Raw genomic sequence first — 20,519 nt, 5'->3', positions numbered from 1 at the left:
TTCTGTGTGGCTGGACAGGCTTGCCAAACCAAACCAAACCAAACCAAACCACAAAAATCACATTCCACCCTTCTTCTGAAAGGAGCCTGTGAGTCATTGCCGTGATAAAAGGTGAGGCATTCAGCAGCAGACAAGAAAGTGGGGAGCTTGCCAGGGTATCAGGGGTGTGGGACACCTCCCCAGGAAGAAAGGTGTCCTTTTAAAACTGAGGTTTGAGCAAGGGCTTTTGGGAAGAAGAAAAGAAGGGGCCAGAACTGCATGAGGGGATGGAAGGTCAGAACCATATTGGGGGCTGGCTGAAGGCAGACTAGGACAGAGGCACAGTGATGCCACAGTGACCATGGGGTCACAGAGAGTCGGACACGACTAAACGACTAAACAACAACAAGGAAAAAAGCACTAGTCACAAGTAATGCTTTCCATGGTTTGAAGTGTCTTAAATAAATTGTACTGCTTGTATTTCAGTTTCTTTGACTACAGTGGTATTATTTCCTTTTACTCAGTACCATCATAATCAATAGCTACTGTTTATTTTATGCAACTGATGCCCAGATTAGGACTTTAAAATTTAACTACCAATATTATGGTGGAAGGGACGCGGGTGGAGCTGTGGGTTAAACCACAGAGCCTAGGGCTTGCTGATCAGAAGGTCGGCGGTTCGAATCCCTGTGACGGGGTGAGCTCCCTTTGCTCGGTCCCTGCTCCTGCCAACCTAGCAGTTCGAAAGCACGTCAGAGTGCAAGTAGATAAATAGGTACCGCTCTGGCGGGAAAGTAAATGGCGTTTCCGTCCGCTGCTCTGGTTTGCCAGAAGCGGCTTAGTCCTGCTGGCCACATGACCCAGAAGCTGTACGCCGGCTCCCTCGGCTAATAAAGCAAGTTGAGCGCCGCAACCCCAGTGTCGTCCGCAACTGGACCTAATGGTCAGGGATCCCTTTACCTTTACCTTTGTTATGGTGGAAAGAGTTGAGTTAAATGCAGTTATCTATGAAAAGAGGCACTAAATTATAGCATCTGGTTTCATTTTAGGGTCTGTCTGATCAACTCCAGGAGATTGCAGCTTGGGTGTGAAGTCACTTGTCACTTTGCATATTTATTTTATCAGCAAGCATTCTCTCAAATTATTTTGCTGCCAGGTTCTGAATACATTAGAAACACAAGCATTGAGTGGGTAGTGCTGTAATGCGTGAATGTGCATAATATTAATACTAGTCCAGAAAAACATTTTGCTCTGGTTTTATTTTTGCAGTAAATTAAAGCAGATATAAACTGAAAAAAACAATGCATGGTCCAGTTATTTCACCAGAAACAGAAAACACCTTTGGGAAAATAGCTAAATATGTATAGTTCCTTCTGTGCTTCAATGCTGAGCTTGCTGTGGCTCTCTGGGTAAATGAAAACTGCTCTCGTATGATGGCTCTTCAAGGGGAACCTAGAAGGAAACCAGACAAGATGTTTGAGTAGACAGAATTTAGTTGGTAGCGAAAGGAAGTTACACCACACATACCAAAATCTAAAGCGAGTTCAATATCTTTTTTGTAATCCCTTAAACCATTGTGATAAACAAGATCAGACTGTTATGTTTTTATGCAGGTTAGCTAGTGCTGAAGACTGTAAAGTGGATAGTTGCAGCAATGATAGATGGTTGATCTATTCAGAAAGTTCCAGAGCTGGGATTTTAATCCATTGCCTCCAGACTTCTACTAGTTTCCAACAGTGAGTTCACTTCAAAAGACAAACCCAATTCTAAGTCAGCAAACAACTTGCAGAGAGATTTAGCTGCATTCTTCAAACTCCTTGTACAGGTATAATCCCATTTTTTAAAAACGCGATTTGCCATTTCTGTCAGTTTCCTGCTGTACAAGGTAACATGCAGAAGAGCTCTTCCTTTAAAAGTGGGCCAAAGGCAGTCTTCTGCCTAACTTTTTAAGCCTCCCTTGAGAAATTCCAAAGATGTGGTCCTTTTCCACCTGTCTATGGCGACATGTCTTTTTACTGAATCTTCAGCAAGAGATACCAGTTAACTTGCACATTTGTGGAAAGAACATCAGTTGCCTGTCCAAGTCCATTAAAAATGGGAGTGAAACCAATTTAAAAATATTACTTAAAAAAATCACAGCTTCACAGTGATGAACATTCTGCTGTCCTGAATCTGCCATTTGCTGCTGGAGGGAGCTGTTTTAAAAACAAAACAAAAAACCCCATATGTTAAATGTGACCATGCATTTACTAGTGATGTGCATTTTGGCTCTGAGAGGGAAAGGCTGAAGAGGAAAAGGAAAATGATCGAGAATTAGTTGCAGAATGAACTGTGAGGTCAGAAGGATGAAGAGGTTTAAGGTGATGGCTGGGGTGCAGAGAGAGTGCTATGCTCTCTAAGGTGCCAAGGGAGGAAAGGGAATTCAGAGAGACCTGTGGGGTGGGGAAACAAGGGCAAAGCAGAGGGGTGGGGGAGCTATGGGGTTCAGATGGGCTGGTGCCTACACTGTGGAGTCCAGAGAAAGGATACAAAGGAGCTCTATGGGAGGTTAATAGAGAACAGGGTAATGGAAAATAATGTTATAAATGTAACACGAAAAGTTTCCCCATGGTTAACTTAGGAATGCAGTAATGGCTCTCAAAAGCTGAACACCAGGCTTTACACTAAAGTTCAGCTAGCCTAGAAATTGAAAGTGGAGACAACAGTGGAGATCTTCCCCTTTATCTATTTTTAAAAATACTTTAATAAAAACTAACTGAAAATCAAACAATCCCTGCACAATAAAGTCTAACAATAAAAGGTGGGGGGAACTATCCTGTGATATTTCTAAAACTCTGGGTTGAAGAAACTACAGCACAGCTCACAGCACATCCTTCTATGCCCTGGGAATCCCAAGCAGGCAAATGTGATCTGGAAAAGAGCACTGCAAAGTGGAGCCATTTATTAAGAAATTGGAAGGATGGCCCAGAAAGAGACATTGGCACTGGCTATCTAATCGTGCTGATACCGTGAAAGAAAAAATGCTATTTTTATGCACTCAGTTGTATTATTCTGTCCTACCTCCCAATACACGGAGTCATCATAGCAGTTCTGATCAGGTGGTTGCTCCCAGAAAGGCAAATGTAGAATCAACCCTGCATTGGGGAGGGGGGAAACACAGCCATAGTTAAAAACATCCCATAACACATTTTCTATAACAATAGTAAGACGGAATATTGGAGAAATGCCACAGAAACCTCATTAGTCTATTATCTCATCAATTTGTGCCCCCAAAGTAAAATTTAGGCTTAACATTAGCTTTGTGTATTTTAATTCAACTTGAAGCAATAGAAAATTGAGGGGTCTTCTGTTTTCTTCCCAGTGCAATGACATTTCACACTAGGTTCTACACAGTAAAACAGACACACTTGTAAGGAGGTTTCCAGATTGTGGTTTAATATTGTAAATACGTTTGTTGTTGTTTTTCCAAAAAAACCTTGGGCTTTCCACGCACTCTTTCAGCACCTGTTTCAAACATCTTTCAAACCTCTCCAGACACATAGAAGCAGACACGTTTTTTACTTTTATTCTTCTTTCTCTTTAAATATTTTTAATGGTCTTAAACTGTTTTTCTTAATCGTTTCAACACTTCTTGCAAACTGCTTAGAGGTTTTATTACAACCGATCAACATATTAATGCTGTTAAACAGATAAAGGGGGGGAACCCGTCCCACAACAAACACCCGTCTGAAAGCAGCCTCAGACGGCACCGATAAGGGTCTGTATTTTACTGACCTGTAAAAGCTCCTCCTACCAAAGCAATTGCAATGGAGCATCCCAGAGCAGCAGCCTGCATACCAGTCGATAAACTGTAGTATGGGGAGATAAAATACATATTGCATCACCTTCACCCATGATGAGTGGAATTTGTTAGGTGTGTTCTTTGGGACATGTAGCTTTTTAAAAAATAATGTGACGGTCCAATATTCAGTGGTCCCCTAGCTGCCTGTGCCGTCCTCTTTGCTGCCTCTTGACTTCTCCAATGCCCCTGCCTTCAGGACAAGAAGGAGGAGGCTCAATGTTCACTCCTTTTGTCTCCCCTTTCAGCAGGCAAGGCCCCAAAGGGTGTTCCCGCCAGCCAGGGAAGAAGGGGAGAGTGAAGATCTACAATGGAAACAAGTGGGGGGTGGCGAGGAATCAACCTTACCAGATAGCTGAAATGGGACTCAAAGGCCATTGGGGTGAGGGGGAAGAGGCCTGTTTCGAATCATGCTGGGTGGGTGCAGAGCCCAGGAGACCCCAGAGGGCAACCCCAAAGCTTTGCTCCCTAGGAGTTGGAGAGGACCAGCATGCCTCCAATTCGCCAAAAGCATAGCTGTCAACTCTCAGATTTGAAAATAAGGGATCAGAAGCCAAAATAAGGGATCAGCAGCCTCACCTGTCCCGGGGACAGTCTACAGTTCTCAGGGACAGTCCACACCGCGGTAATCCCCCCAGGCTACAAATTAATTTACACCAGGCTTTTGTTGTTGTTGTTTAGTTGTTTAGTCGTGTCCGACTCTTCATGACCCCATGGACCAGAGCACGCCAGGCACGCCTGTCTTCCACTGCCTCCTGCAGTTTAGTCAAACTCATGCTGGTAGCTTTGAGATCGCCACCCGCCATTTTAGTCAACCAGTTCCTTTCCTTTCCCCCCATAACAGTCAATTGAAGGAGCCTCCAAAACAAATCCAAAAGCCCACCCACCCATGCGATCGCCACCTGCCATTGTACTCAACCAGCCGCTCCTTCTCTTTCCCCCATGTGCCCCCGCTCCAGACAGACCTTATCCCCGGCAAGGGTGAGTGGGCCATCGATGTAGCCATCCGATTCCGAGCACAGGTATGTTCCGAGCCCCTCTGAGCCAAAGGCCCAAAGGCAGAAAGCCCAGCCAGCAGCCAAACGAAGCCTCAAGCGGTGGTTCCCACAGCGCAGCAAGCCAGCAAAGGGATACAGCAGCAAGGAAACCACACCGCTGGGAAGCACTGAAGCAAAGGCGAGTCCCCAGGCAACACAGCCAATTTTATGGGTGCAAGGCATGCAAGCTCCACCCCCCCCCCAGTCATTCTCAGACTCCTTATTGGTGAGCAACGCAGTTGAGGAGCCTCCCTGGCCGGCAGGGAGGGAGAGGAGCTGCTTCCTTGGAAATCTGGGAAATTTACGGAATATCTAACAATCCGGGATAGCAGCGGGAAACGGCACTGGAATAAGGGAATTTCCCGCCAAATAAGGGTAGGTTGACAGCTATGCCATAGGGCGCTTTAGAGGTGGCATGGGGGGGGGCTGCCAAGGAGGCGGCAGCGCAATGCACTCCTTGGAGGCCAGATCTGCTACCCCTATGTATCCTGCCACCCAAGGCAGTCTCCTCATGGGTGGGCTGATCCTGCTTATAAGGAGGGAAGAGGGAGAAACTGCCCAACCTGTAGAAAGCCCAAGTAGTCTATGTGATCTGTGAAAGGTAGAACGGAGCATACTAGTGGAGTATAATTTACTTTACAAGAGGTTGACATTTTCTTGAAGGATCCATTTCCCCTCACTCAGCTAATAAATGAAAGGAAGCAAACATGTGACTCTTTCTCTATGGACAGGCACCCTCTTGACGCTAATGGGCAGCCAGCTTCTACGCTGTCTAAGGCAACAGGGACAGAATGTCGACATGCACTTTCCTATCCCAGACACAGGTGTTTCTAACAGATTGAGGCTAACAGATTGAGGTTGAATCCTGACAAAACAGAAGTGCTGTTTTGTGGGGACAGGAGGCGGGCAGGTGTGGGGGGACTCCCTGGTCCTGAATGCGGTAACTGTGCTCCTGAAGAACCAGGTGCACAGCCTGGGAGTCAATTTGGACTCACAGCTGTCCATGGAGGCGCAGGTCAATTCTGTATCCAGGGCAGCTGTCTACCAACTCCACCTGGTACGCAGGCTGAGACCCTACCTGCCCGTGGACTGTCTCGCTAGAGTGGTGCATGCTCTAGTTATCTCCCGCTTGGACTACTGCAATGCGCTCTACGTGGGGCTACCTTTGAAGGTGACTCGGATACTACAACTAATCCAGAATGCGGGAGCTAGACTGGTGACTGGGAGCGGCTGCCGAGACCATATAACACTGGTCTTGAAAGACCTACACTGGCTCCCAGTACCTTTCCGAGCTCAATTCAAAGTGTTGGTGCTGACCTTTAAAGCCCTAAACGGCCTCGGCCCAGTATACCTGAAGGAGCGTCTCTACCCCCTTCTGGTGGTTCCCTCTATGCGAGAAGCCAAGTTACAGGGAACCAGGCAGAGGGCCTTCTCAGTAGTGGCACCCGCTCTGTGGAATACCCTCCCGCCAGATGTCAAAGAGAAAAACAACTACCAGAAGACATTGGAAGGCAGCCCTGTTTAGAGAAGCTTTTAATGTTTGATGGACTATTGTATTTTAATATTCTGTTGGAAGCCACCCAGAGTGGCTGGGGAAACCCAGCCAGATGGGCAGGGTATAAATAATAAATTATTATTAGTAGTAGTATTCTTGTTGCTGTTATTAAATTTCAATCCTGTCTTTCTTCCTAAAGGAACCCATGACAGAAAAAACACCAGTAACAAAACAATACAAATAACTTTTTACAAAAAAAATAATAATACTTTGAAACAATAAAAGCTAAAATGTATAAAACATGCAATAAGTGTTGGAAATGTAAAGAAAAAGAAGGTACTTTCTATCATATGTGGTGGGAGTGTAAAAGGGTGAAAGACTTCTGGGAAATGATATACAATGAATTGAAAAAGATGTTGAAATATACGTTCGTTAAAAAACCAGAGGCCTTTCTATTAGGAATGGTAGGAAACGAAATTAATAAGAGAGACTGTAAACTGTTTCAATATGCAGTGACTGCCGCAAGGATACTTCTGGCCCAAAGATGGAAACAGGAAGAAATTCCAACAGTGGAAGAATGGAGAAGGAAATTGACTGAATATGCAGAATTGGACAAATTGACTGGGAAGATTCGATATCAGAAAGTCCAAAAGTTTATCGAGGACTGGGGGAAATTTACAGAATATCTGAAAAATATATGTGATATACAGACAACGCTTGTTGGTTTTGAAGAGACTCTGTGAGATAGTAAGAAATATTGCAAAAAAGAGAGTAAGAGGAAAAGGAGTTGGGAAAGGCAATATCATGTTTAGAAATGCGTCAATAAATAGAAATTTTATGAAAGATTGACAGAGAAACTGAGGGAAGTCAAAAATTGAAGAATGAGTGCAAAATAATTTGTTGATTGTATAAAATTTGTTTGGAAAATGAATAAAAATTATTTTTAAAAAAAGAAACAATAAAAGCATCTAAAAATATGTGGTGCTAATGTGGTGCTAAAGTCAGCATGGGGCAGAAGTTCAGTTCAGTTTGCAGTTTAAAGCAAACTTAACTACTTTTGCACTTCCTGAAATAATACACAAACTGAAATGCAGTTATTCTTTTAAATTTACATTTCAAAGATCTCCAGCCAAATAATATATTAGGAGAAAGTGCACCTAAGAACTCATATACTGGTGAACATAGCATGAAATGCAGTATGTAAGGGAAAATTGCTTGCAAAAATATACAAAGTGAGGGAAACGCATTATAAAGTTCTGGGCAATTTTCATAAGGACTTTAAAATGAGTAAATCGTAAAGTGATGTGGAATGTAGGGAGCAGATCTTAAGATTGGGGGGAAATGAGAAAATGAGAGAAAGTGGAACTGAAACTATGTTGGCCTTGTGGTCTGTTGAGATTCTTGCATTGCAGGGGGTTGGGCTAGATGACCCTGGGGTTCCCTTCCAACTCTACAATTCTATTATTCGAATCTGTGCTCTAGATTAGATCTGTGCTCTAACACTGCTCCTACTGCATCCCAAGAAGGCAATCTAAAAGCAACATTTCATACATTCTTAGTTTGGCCATTTTTGTCACCTGTCAAAACTTAGTTTGCAACCAATTAAAACATGTTATTTTACTAGCAGATACGACCTGATTCTAGGCAACTCACTTGTTCTCGACTTGTAAAGCAGCTGCAATGATACTTGCAATGCCTCCCAAAAGGCCAGGTAAGCCATGCAGGTTATGGACTCCACAGGTGTCTTGAATCTTCAGCTTTGAGGCAAAGCAAGGCTGTAAGGAAACAAAAGGTGATTTCCAAGTCACTGTAAAACAGGGTATCTAGAAAGGATGTTGTTCCACCTTGTTTTCACAGGTTGTCTTACATGATCGAAGAGCAAATTTGCACAACATAAAATGACACCACTGTATCCTGCAATATAATCTACATTTTGGAAAGGTCTCCCTCGGGAGGCTGTGGACTCTCCTTCCTTGGAGGTTTTTAAGCAGAGGTTGGATGGCCATCTGTCATGGATGCTTTAGCTGAGATTCCTGCATTGCAGGGGTCAGACTAGATGACCCTTGAGGTCCCCATTCTGTGATTTATTAATCATCTCAAAAATATTTCCCTAGATAACATCTTTGGACAACTGAATTTGAGGCTGTGGCCATGCAAGGGAGGAGTAATGGTGGAATGGGAAGCTGTTTCTGGCTTTTGTAAGACTACTGACTCAGAATCCAACACAATTTTCCTTGCCACCTGACGGGACAAGTCTCCCCATATGGTAAGAAAAAACAGTTGCACACCTCTATGTTGGCAATAGGGCAAATTCCCAGTATGACCGGTGTTATGTACTGAAGTTCTCTCCCTGGGCCAGCAGGGGGATACTGTAGATAGTTCAGGTCGACATATGCAAATAAGGGATCGAAAGTGACGTTCAGTGATTGGATAGTTACAGAAAATGGTTACTGTTGCGTTCTAGTGGAGCTCTATATAAGCAGGCTGGCTGAACCCTTCAGTTCAGTTCTGTTCTGGCCTGTGAATAAACAAGAGCTGTTTGAAGAATCGCTGTGTCGTCTGATATGTTCACCCACAACTTAACACTGGCGATGAAGGTGGGATGGATGGACAACAGAGCACAGCCAGATGCAGCCACCCTCTGAGCGGAGCTGAATCACAGAGCTGAAACACCGAGCGAAATCACTGAACGTCGTTTTCGATCCCTTATTTGCATATGTCCACCTGAACTATCTACAGTATCCCCCTGCTGGTACATAACACCCCTCCCCACCGAGATAAGGTGTTAGTTACAATCGTAACAACCGGGGGAACATTTTTCTTTCCCGCTCCAAATGTGGAAATCAGTCTGACAAAAACGGTCTCCAGCCATTCAAAAGAATGTGAGAGAGCTCAAATTGTGTAAGGGCACCAGAGAGAGGCAGGAGCTCCCATTGCTGCCAGGTGCTGAATGGTGTGATGCTCAGGAGAGAAGCCGGCCTGCTCAAGGGCAATGGAATGGGACATTCACTCAACAGCAACCATAATATTTAATTGCAGCAGGCCCTGATGTACCAAAGGAAATTTATCTAGATACCAGAATAAGTCAGGATTATATTGAAATTTCCCATTACTCCCTTTGATTGGCTTTGAAAACACACTCAGAAAGGGGCAGAATCCTGGCAACTTGAGCCACGGCAATAACTGTTAAGTAAACTAACAAGCACAGCTTGGATTTCGGCCTACTCAGTGCAGTGTGCAAATTCTCTTATCAAAGGTAGGACAAATCTAAAAAGAACGAAGTAGCACTCACAGTCAAGTATTTGAATCCAACAACTGAGATGAATCCAGCTGTGCTGCCAATTAACATTGCACCGAAAGGTAAGATGTTCAGGTCGGCACAGGAACCCACAGCAACTCCTCCTGCCAAGGTAGCATTTTGAATGTGCACCTGTGTGGGGCACAACATATTGACACGTTATATCACACCAGTAAAACCAAGAGACCGTTTGCCTTTCCTGTAATTGACTAGTACTGCAAGATAGTTGCAAAGGAATTTGCAAAGATGACGTTTGAAAAGCAGTTGAAGACAATTGAACCAAAGCTGGACTTGGCATCCTCACGTGACCAGGGGCACATTTCACTTAAGCACGCAGGGGCCCAGAATGCAACCTTTGTGTAAGTGGGGAGTCGCCTGTAATGCAGAAATTAGATGTGACCAGCAGGCTGACCAGAATTTCATTCTGGCTGTAAGTAGTTCACAGAGTTATCCTCTTTCCCTCACCCGTACCACTAGCCCCACAGATTGGTCTTTTCACTGTAGCTGGTGACTTACAACTAGAGGTGGAGGAGAAATTAGATCCAGTTTGCATTTAAAGGTGAACCAATTCACACTTTGTAAGAAAATATGTGACTAGAAACAGTCATCCTTCGGAAAGTTTGCACTTCTCTGAATTTTGAACTGCAGCTCTTTATTCAAGTGATGTGTACAGAAATACACAAAAATGTGCATACAAATGAATGCATTAGTGAAAATGGCATAGGAAATGCATCACATTAGAGGAAATTGTTTTGCAAGATGAGTAATAAGACAAAATTGCAAACAAAAATGTGTATATTGGGAGAAAATTGCATTAAAATGCTGGTAATTTTCATGAGGACTAAAAAATATATATTACAAAGTGACGTGGAAATGCGGAGAACTGAATTTAAGAGTGTAAAAATGAGAAATGGAGAGAAAGCAAAATGAATATATTTTGCAATCCCTACATACAATTAATTACCTTTTCAACAAAGGGTCTTCCTGATGGATATTTATTGTAGGATGAGTGTTCCTTGTGGACAGAGGTTTTTCAAAGTGTCTACATGCTGGCATTGGTATGTTCTGCAAAGTGTGTCAGACAGGAACAGCCCCAGAAGACATAAACCTTTATGAAGTCTATAAAAATTCATTCTAGCCAAAGCAAAACAATCCCTGATTTGGGTGGCTCTGAGGCAACAACTGTATACTGACATTCTGAGAAACCCAACTGAATCCATACTAGTGATAAGGAAGAAATTTGGTTCTCCAAATTTTGTGATGCAGTCCTCCAACCAAAAAAATATGTGCAAAATGCATATATTGGGGGAAAGTGTTAAAAAGCATCATATTAGCTTGTAAAGAATTGTGCACAATAAGCAAAATTGCATACAGAAATCTGTATATTAAGAGAATCCAAATGCTGATGAATTTTTGTGATGACTTTCTTGAATTGCAAACAGATGTGGGAATGTGGTGAACTGAATTTAGAGAGTAGAGAAATGAGAAACCCCGACATAAATGTGTGGTTGTTAACTGTGATGGATATGCATCGTGCTCAAGACAAAGCTTACCATGTCAAGTTTGCCTCTGCCTTCCACCAGGATAGAGGTGGCAAATGCTGTGAGTGTGCCAGCTGCCAAAGCAAAGTATGTGTTGATGATCGCTCTTTGCTGGGCACCTGCTGTTGCTGCAACTGCTGAGTTAAAACTGGGCCAAAACAGCCAGAGGAAAAGGGTACCTATATAAATAATGTTTTTTCAAAAGCAAAAACAAAAAAATGCAGGATGTCATTAATTAATCTCCTCTGGTTTTCTTTGAAGGACATTGGAAGCTGGTCAGACCATTCCCTGTATTCTCAACTCTGATGACTCCCAATATGGCTCCCCTTTATCACATACAAAGCTCAACAAGACAATGACAAAAATCCACCAACAGCATACAAATCAATATGCCTAACCTGATCCAAAACACCCACCCACCCCACTCACACATGAAAACAAAGACCACCACAGCCAACCACAAATGAACAGCCACACCCTAGGCCAACCCCAACTTCTCTCACCACCAAAGGAACACAAGTGAACAGCAGAGAACTTGCACAAGCAGTGCTGACACAAAACCCCACATATATTAAGTAAAATAGAAACATCACCACCCAACCCCAACCCCACTAATCTTTTTTCCCCTCCACCTCTTCCCCCCTATTCTTCCTAATGTCTCAACAAATGAAACCGATTTGTAAAAAAAAAAGTTATGAGAGAGAGAGAGAGATTGCACATACCTTTGTAAATCAAGAAAATCTTAAATAAAAAACATTTTTAAAAAAGAAAAGAAAACTCTGATGACTCCCAAAAGTCTCGGGGAGAGATCTTCCCCATCCTCTATTGCCTGATCCTCTTAACCAGTGATTCTGGGAATGGAACCTTCCTATACTTTTCTTCCCTCCAATTATCATACGCTTGGTCCAATGTGACCACCTGAACTATCATTGCACTGGTACACCAATACTGGTGTTCCATCATGCCTGGCAAATTGTGTCAGGGCAGCACTTAGGACTTCATCCAGAACACCTAGTGGTTTAGTACAGCTGTATACCTTAGGGACGCGGGTGGTGCTGTGGGTAAAACCTCAGCGCCTAGGGCTTGCCGATCGCATGGTCGGCGGTTCGAATCCCCGCGGCGGGGTGAGCTCCCGTCTTTTGGTCCCAGCTCCTGCCCACCTAGCAGTTCGAAAGCACTCTTAAGTGCAAGTAGATAAATAGGGACCGCTTTCTAGCGGGAAGGTAAACGGCGTTTCCGTGTGCTGCGCTGGTGCTGGCTCGCCAGAGCAGCTTCGTCACGCTGGCCACGTGACCCGGAAGTGTCTCCGGACAGCGCTGGCCCCCGGCCTCTTAAGTGAGATGGGCGCACAACCCTAGAGTCGGACACGACTGGCCCGTACGGGCAGGGGTACCTTTACCTTTATACCTTAGAAACATGCCACAAGTCCACATCCCTTGGAGAAGTGGGACAACTGTTTCTATCAATCCAAAAGCTGGAATTAAAAGTGCCTAATGTCTGTGGCATCAGGCCCTCATGGTTCTTTCACACAGACCTAATTACCTGAGTCTCCTGGCATAACTGGTTCAGAACCCTTGACCATGCCTTAATGCCAGGCAAGGCATCATATGATAAATAGCTTTTGAAAAGAGCTTTTGTTGGCCACCCTCATGGTATGGTATGTTTCTTCTCCACAGTATCATGAAAATTGAGTCATAATAGAAAGAAGCCTCCTACTCACCAATCATAGCAAACATGTCGGAATTGTAAACAGAACCTTCATTTTTATGTCCATTTCTCAAAGCAGGGCGGTATATGACCCGAGCTACTGCCAGCCCAAAATAGGCTCCAAAAGCATGAATAGTCATGGATGCACCAGTATCGGTGGCCTGCAAAACAGCATAATTAGTTGCAACAATTAATTGTTAATCCTAACCATGTAGTATGCTGAACTGCTGTCTTAAAGCCAAGCAACAGCTGCCATCATAAGAGGGCGAAAACTTCAGATAACTATGACTGTGAATACGTGGGAGTCTTCCAAACGAATCCTTTTCATTTCAAGTTTCTGGTGCCAGTGTACAAGTATGCAAGGCTCCCTCCCTCCCTCCTTGTCCGTAGACAATGTCTGGTGGCTACATACAAGAGTTGGGGAGGTGGGTTGGCTTGTTAAGATGCATCCCTATACTCCTCTCTCCTAAAGCTGGAGGAGAAACAGCTGTTAGGTTTATTACTATTACTACTACTATATCAGGCTTTTGGAGTTAGATGGGCAGATAGAGATGGGTGAGGAAAATGCACCATTTTCTTTCTAAGGAGGAAGTGTGTTTTGCCAGCCCCAGCAAGCCAGGTCAACATTGGCACATGCAAGGTGCAGGGCTGTGATTTTGCCTGCATGGTGTGATTTCAGCCATGTAAAAGTGGACAGGATCAAAACGTAAAAGTGAGCGTGGCAAGAATGTCAGCTCTCAGGACTGCCTTCCAGAGGGGTTTTCCATGCAACACTATTTCAAATCATTTTTAACATTCATTATTCATTATATTCTCTCTCTTCTCTCTTTAAAGGACAGATTGCAGGGGATCTTTTGGCATGACAGCATCAATGCAAGGTTCCTGAAGGATCGATCATTAAATGACAGTCAAATGTTGCTGTTCTTCTTGAATTCAGGGGCAGCTGATGTGTTGGGGTGGAGCTGCCTTCCTGACCCTGGTCACCCCACCCCACTAGACACCACTGCATGAATTAAGCTTCAACGAAGATGAAACAGAACAAGTGTAAGCACAAAGCCTTGAGGCACATCAAACTAAACAGAGATAGGATATGTTTCCACTATAAAGTATGGGCAGAATATACCGTATTTTTCGCTCCATAAGACGCACCCAACCATAAGACGCACCTAGTTGTTAGAAGGGGAAAGCAAGAAAAAAAATATTCTGCTCAGAGCAAATAAGTGGCTCTCGCTTTTCTTGCTTTAAACCCTTCCGTCCCTCTTCCCGCTTCGCTGAGAAGCCAGCAGAGCAAGAGCGATAGCTGCGCAGCACCTCTTCTTCTGCTGGCTTCCCAGCAAAGCGGGATGAGGGACGAAAGGGAGCCCTTACAAGGGAGCGCTGAGCAGAGCCTGAAAGTGGCTCTTGCTGGCTTTTCTGGGAGGTGTGGGAAGGGACAGAGGGCAGCCCGTCAGTCCCTTCTCCCTCCTTGGGGAAAAGCCAGCAAGAGCCGCACACACACTCCGCACGGCTCTTTAAAGGGAGCGCTGAGCAGAGCCGCCCGCCTGCATTCGCTCCATAAGATGCACACACATTTCCCCTTACTTTTTAGGAGGGAAAAAGTGTGTCTTATGGAGCAAAAAATATGGTAAGTGAACAACTTTTCTCGCTTCCTATATGTCACAGAAAATTCCTACCTGTAATACTGACACGACGAGGTGTTCGTTGCAGGCAAAGATGGTGATTTCAAAAATGGCCATGATCAGCATCTGGATTGGACTTGTTCTCCCCAGGACAGCTCCAAAGGAAATCAGGACAGCTGCTGTGCTGAAGTCTGCATTGATCATGCTTTCAATTGGAAGGGAACATGGAGAATAAAAACCAAAGTCAGGCATGATGTCATAGATGTATGAGGGTTCAGAGACCAGGATGAAGTGGCATGATGCTGCTATCCTATGCCTAAGCAGATGTGGCTTTGAAAGCTGTATGGGGACTGTATGAAAGATCTCAGCTACCAGTTACACCCTTCGTGGTTTAAGGCCATTTTTAGTTTGAAGAACAAGCAGTCGTGGTCCTCTAGTGCAGAATGTACGCCCAGTCTGCATCAGGAGCAGATTCCAGAGCAGGGCCCAACAGCTCCTAGTGCTTCAAAAAAATAAAAAATGGCCTCCAGGTAAACCCTAAAACAACAACAGTACTAGGAACAATATACGGTGTCAACACCCTGAGGGCCAGCCCAGATATTAAAAGTACCACATAGGACTGCCCCCACTCAGTGTTTCTTGTCCATCTTTTTCTTCTTTATAAAACATCACAACCAGGCATCATTGTTAGGGCATATCCTTGCACTTGCAGCTCACAATGTTGGCTGCTAATGTCAGGGAGAACCATTGTTCCTTCCTATTCTGTGTAACAAGGAGAGGAGAGGGAGAAAAGACAAGGGTCTGTGTAGGTCTTAGAATGTCTAGTTTGGACCCGAACCATTTGAATGAATAAATGCAATTAATTTGAAAAAATATCCTGATGTTTATTGAATTGATCATTGAATTGAGACTCCGAGGCCTTACCCAGGCAACCCTACAATAATGTACTTTAACCTCACATTTCCCCTTTGGTTCAATCCTCTTACAAATTCCTTTCTGGGACCATGGCAGGAAAAAGACCAGGAGAATGTCTGGCTGAGTTTGTCTTCTGTTTCCTTTGTCTCAGGTAAAAAGTGGGGAGCGGAAATGCATCCAGCTTTTTGCATTCATGGGGAATGCACATCACAACATTGCAGCAGGAAAGTGCAGGAAATGGTGTGCGCAGGAGAGATGAGGTTTTGCCACTTGCCAGTAGCAATGTCACAGGCAGACCTGTCTCTAATAGGTGCCTATGACATTTATAGCAGTGGAGCTGCTGGCGGCAAATTGTATTTCGTTAACGATAACCCTCTGCATTTTGACGCTGGGAAAATGCACAGAGCAAAGATGCAAAGAACTCATTTGCAAGAGCACCACCTTGAGGGAAGATACATTAATTCATTGCAGCAGCTGACTATGAGCTGTGTAGTTTTGAATGAAAACTGCAATAACCTGGAAAGGCTCTATGAATTGTGCTAAAATATATGCTCCAAGTGAAACTCATTTTAACTGTATTTGCTTCGTTTTACACTTTCATATAAGTGTAAAAGTCTTATTTATTGACTTCATGACTTTTACAATATACTTGACAATGCTATTGGGAGGGTGGTTGTGATAATAATAATAATGATAATAATAATAATAATAATAATAATAATAATAATAATAATAATAGTAATAATACCCCGCCCATCTGGCTGGGTTTCTCCAGCCACTATGGGGAAATGATAGTAACTAAGCAGTTCTATTGAAATCAATTTTTGCTTGATTTTATTTCTGCATAAAATTCAGTTCTAGTACTAGATGGGTGAAGGTGGCTTTGGAAGTCCCATTGAAACTTCAAAAAGAGGATGCATGGGTGAGCCTGATTTTATTTTATTTTTTTTGTCCAAACTAAATGTTAAAAATCCAGAGGAAATGAAGGGAAAAGAAAAGAAGGGAATATAAACATTATTCAACTCATCCACCCCAATATAACACCCAGCATGACTACTTTCTAGAAACCAACATTACATTCAGCCTTCAAATCCAAGGTAAGCCTGATTTTAGATCACCAATTCCTGGATGCACGTTTGGCTCATTGGCCAGATTGTGCATTCGGCCACCATTCTGGCAGTTCCCAGAAGCATGGAAAAGAGGCTGCATAGCTCAGAATCACCACCCAGAAGTGTTGGACTGACCCATCTCCTCGTTTTCAGAGGGCCATGAAACTGGGCAGAGGGGTTTTCCAGCCACTTCCCAAGAGCCTTCTGTCAGGGAGGGGCATTGATAGGAAAGAATCCCAAGAGTCTTGTGGTGCCTTAAAGCCTAACAAATGTATTCCAACACAAAGTTTATTCATGTAGAACCCTCTTCATCAGATGCATAAACTGGTGTTTTATTTTGGCACGTTTATTTATTTAGGCTATTGCTGTACTGCCTTTGATAATGCACATAAGTGAAATTTACTAAAAAGAAAATAACTACAAAACAGCAAAGACAACAGCAAGGCAACAAAAATAGTTAAAATACCAGAATGTCCTATACAGTATCAGAGGGATATTCAACAAACAGGAGAATGGGAGAATGTTTTTGCATTTTTTTATTCTTCAGTTTTGCTTCATGCCCAAAAGTAAGAAGAAGCAGCAACAGTGTTTTTTTTGGGGGGGGGGCTGACCTTATCCTTTCCCCCCCGCATGCCTTTTCTCTGATGCGACAGGGACAAGCTTCTAATGTTTAATGTTTGGGCAAGTTGATGTGGGAGACAGCATTGGTTTAAGCATGGACACCTGATCGGATGAAGTGAGCTTTAGTTTTCGAGTTTGCAAAAGCTTACAGCACAATCCTATTTTCAGCCTTTAAGGAGCCACGGGACCCTTTTATGAATTCCTGTGGGCTTTCCAGTGACAGTGGTGTCTGTTAAGTGACAGGGGCTTCTCAGGATGGCCCCCTTACCTGCCAATGTTGATGTGGATTTCATTTGAGTGCATATGCCAGAATCCTTGCAGCAGGATGCCCCACTGGAGACCCAAGGCTGCAACGAGGAAGTTTATGCCAACACTGCTGAAGCCGTATTTCTTCAGGAAAGTCATCAGGAAACCAAACCCAACAAATATCATCACATGAACATCCTGAAAGACTGGAAGGATAAGGAAGACAATGTGTTGGGCCCACGATGGGTTGCATAAATTGAAAGCTAATAATGGCAACTTATTCCCAGTTACCCACCATGAAGAACCCTCTCTTTTCCCACAGAGCATATTTTTAAAACAAGTGCAGTCAATCATTTCTGAGAAAGTGGGTTCTCCTTCCTGGAGAGCACGTGTTGCGGTGGGGGCAACCAAGACATCCCTCTGTTGCTAGGTGGGTTAGTATAGAGGGCTACAATTCTGATTGGGAACCCCTCAGTCGTTGGAGAGAATTTGTGTAGCAATTTTATGATTGACTGATGAGGGGCTATTTATTCCCTGCACTCAGCGTTGAGCTTCCTCTTTTCGCTGCGCACATTGGATCACCCGCCCACCCTTCCATATTTAGGGCTGTTCGCATTGACCTTGCTATGCGTATCATGGGGTCATCTGCTTTGGGGGCAGGGGCCTGGTAGGAATTTTGCCATTTGGCTGATTGGCTGGTCCCATTTGGTTTTTGCCTACTGCGTAGCAAATCATCACAACTTGTAAGGTTGCGGTTAGACATTGGTGGAGGGGGTATGGTTGGCTGTGCTGCCCCCCCCCCCAATGCTGCTGCTGCAAGGGTATTCCATTAAAGGAATCCAGGTGCTCACCATGCTCTTGTCCAAACACCTGTCAAGGGGCTAGGGCCACGCAAGAGCCCCTGGGAGCATTTGGGGAGAGGTGAGAGCCTGGCGCCCGGCTCTATGCTCTCCCCAAAATGTTTTCCCTTACTGACTTTCGCAGGCTTGCGGATGTCAGTTTTGTTCCTACCTCTAGGCTGGAACAGATAGTCGCAAACCAATGCCTAAGCAACCACTCACATGCTGTAATCAATAAAGTTGTGGCCAAAAATTATGCCCAAAACCTTTAACAAAAATTCTGTGTGAATTGCGTCTTTATCTGAGGGTGGCTATGGGGTCCTCGACAAGCAACAGGCACATGGGTAGAATATTCTCAAATATGGAAAATAAATTCCCAAACTCAGGGGTGTAACAAGGTGCATATTTCTGGGAATATATTGCAATATATTTTATAAAAAGAATTAACAGATATATTTTTTAAAATAACAGTTGCGTTGATATGTTTAAAATTCCACCTACTGTATTTTTTGCTCTATAAGACTCACTTTTTCCTTCCTAAAAAGTAAGGGGAAATGTGTGTGCATCTTATGGAGCGAATGCAGGCTGCGCAGCTATCCCAGAAGCCAGAACAGCAAGAGGGATTGCTGCTTTCACTGTGCAGCGATCCCTCTTGCTGTTCTGGCTTCTGAGATTCAGAATTTTTTTTTTCTTGTTTTCCTCCTCCAAAAACTAGGTGCGTCTTGTGGTCTGGTGCGTCTTAGAGAGTGAAAAATACGGTATTTTCTTTTTGAGGATGGGAATGGGGGACCTGATCCTTCCACGGCTGTTTGTGACCTTACGTAAGGGTATGTGGTCTCCAAAACTTTTCAAACAGAGCTGAGGAATTGATTAATTGTAATTAATTAATTAAACAAGTTTACATATTATAACTTGTGAAATGGCCGAGCGCTACATGAGTACTTGGTACCTTTGTAATAACACTTATTTTATGCCACCTTAAATAAACAGACACTTTAGCAAATTATTCCTGGTTTAATTGTTTATGGGACAGACCATTCTTAAAATTAACTCAGTTGAATGCATATCTACTGAATCCTATTTAAAGGCTTCTGCAGAATAGATGATGAACTGCAGTAACATGACAAAAGCTATGTGTGGCTAAGGGACAGTAAGTTTCTTTCAGCATCAGTTAAAGCCCCCAAACCCAGTGACTCCGTAGTTTCAGGAGGAAAAGTGCTCAAGCCAAAGGGTTAGAAGATAGTCGTTCCTATATTGCCTGGCTGTTTTAATCGAGCATTCAGCCCTTGGGGTGTGAGAGAAGGCAGTAAAACGAGATAGGAGTTCAAAATGGTAAATGAGAATCCTCTGTGTCGTCTCCAAAGCCAGAAGATTTCAGATGCACAAGGCCTAAGACAGTTTGAATCCCCAAATTCTGCAAAGCAGTTAGATGGACAGAAACAAAACTTTAAATGACAACTTTGATGGGTGCAGCAGGAACAGGAGTCTCACATTATCAACACAAAAGTCTGCTTTCTAGAAACAACGTGCGGCAGAAGTGAGATAGAGCCTTCAGCACCTTTACGGCCGTTTGATATGCTACTAGTTTAAGGCATACAACCAGGAGACAAACCAAGAAGCTCTACAAAGTTAGCAGGTGAGTCTGTACTTGTGCACCATGGTGCAGCAATGCAAATAGCACCTCGCTGTACCAGAAAGCAAGTTTACGAACCAACAAAGCAGGCTTCTTCAAGAACTTGATGAGATGGGCAGTATACAAAGGTAACAAATAGAAAACACTCACGTGGGTATACTTGTCTCCTGTCCACTGTGTCATATTTTACAAATACTCCAAATAAAATTATAATGACCACCTCCAAGAAAATGGCAAGTATGGGGAATTTGATCCTCATGGTTGTGAAGGAAGATGGATCTGTGTTGGCCAGCCTTGCAGCAGTCTGCAGACGAGTGATAATGAGAGAGAGAGGCTCAATGTTTATATTCCTTTGGGTTACAACAGAATGACATGGCAAAAACTTGCCCTTGCCCATGTCAAGCTCACTGAAAGGAGGACTTCACAAAAGTCTCCTGTCTCAGACTTTACAATTATTGTTATTTTTATATGCTGCTCTTCCAAAAAAAAAAAAAATATTCTGTGGGATATATAGGCTTGTAACCAAAGTAGCACTAAGTCGTGGCAAGGATGGAAATGTCATGAAATTATGACTCATGCTTATATAGCTTCGAAACACTTTTTATTATTATTTCTAACTGTCCCCCCCCCCCCGCATATTGT

At 43.6% G+C, this 20,519-nt stretch overlaps 1 protein-coding gene across 1 annotated transcript; it reads right to left on the bottom strand.

Annotated features, from left to right (window-relative positions):
* Positions 1-1,219: 1,219 nt before the first annotated feature.
* On the bottom strand, positions 1,220-20,202 carry RHAG (Rh associated glycoprotein). The gene is made up of 10 exons (XM_083606624.1): positions 20,028-20,202; positions 17,428-17,611; positions 14,569-14,719; positions 12,909-13,056; positions 11,201-11,367; positions 9,642-9,779; positions 8,003-8,124; positions 3,754-3,827; positions 3,040-3,113; positions 1,220-1,431 (listed from the first exon to the last, which is right to left on the bottom strand). The coding sequence occupies exons 1-10, from the start codon at positions 20,134-20,136 to the stop codon at positions 1,360-1,362; spliced, it is 1,239 nt and encodes a 412-aa protein (XP_083462750.1). The 5' UTR covers positions 20,137-20,202; the 3' UTR covers positions 1,220-1,359.
* Between the last annotated feature and the right edge of the window lie 317 nt (positions 20,203-20,519).

Source organism: Podarcis filfolensis (assembly GCF_964270895.1).
Source record: "Podarcis filfolensis genome assembly, chromosome: 3".
NCBI lineage: Eukaryota > Metazoa > Chordata > Lepidosauria > Squamata > Lacertidae > Podarcis > Podarcis filfolensis.
Note: the sequence above shows the minus strand (reverse complement) of the source record. Positions and strands in the feature narration are given on the sequence as shown.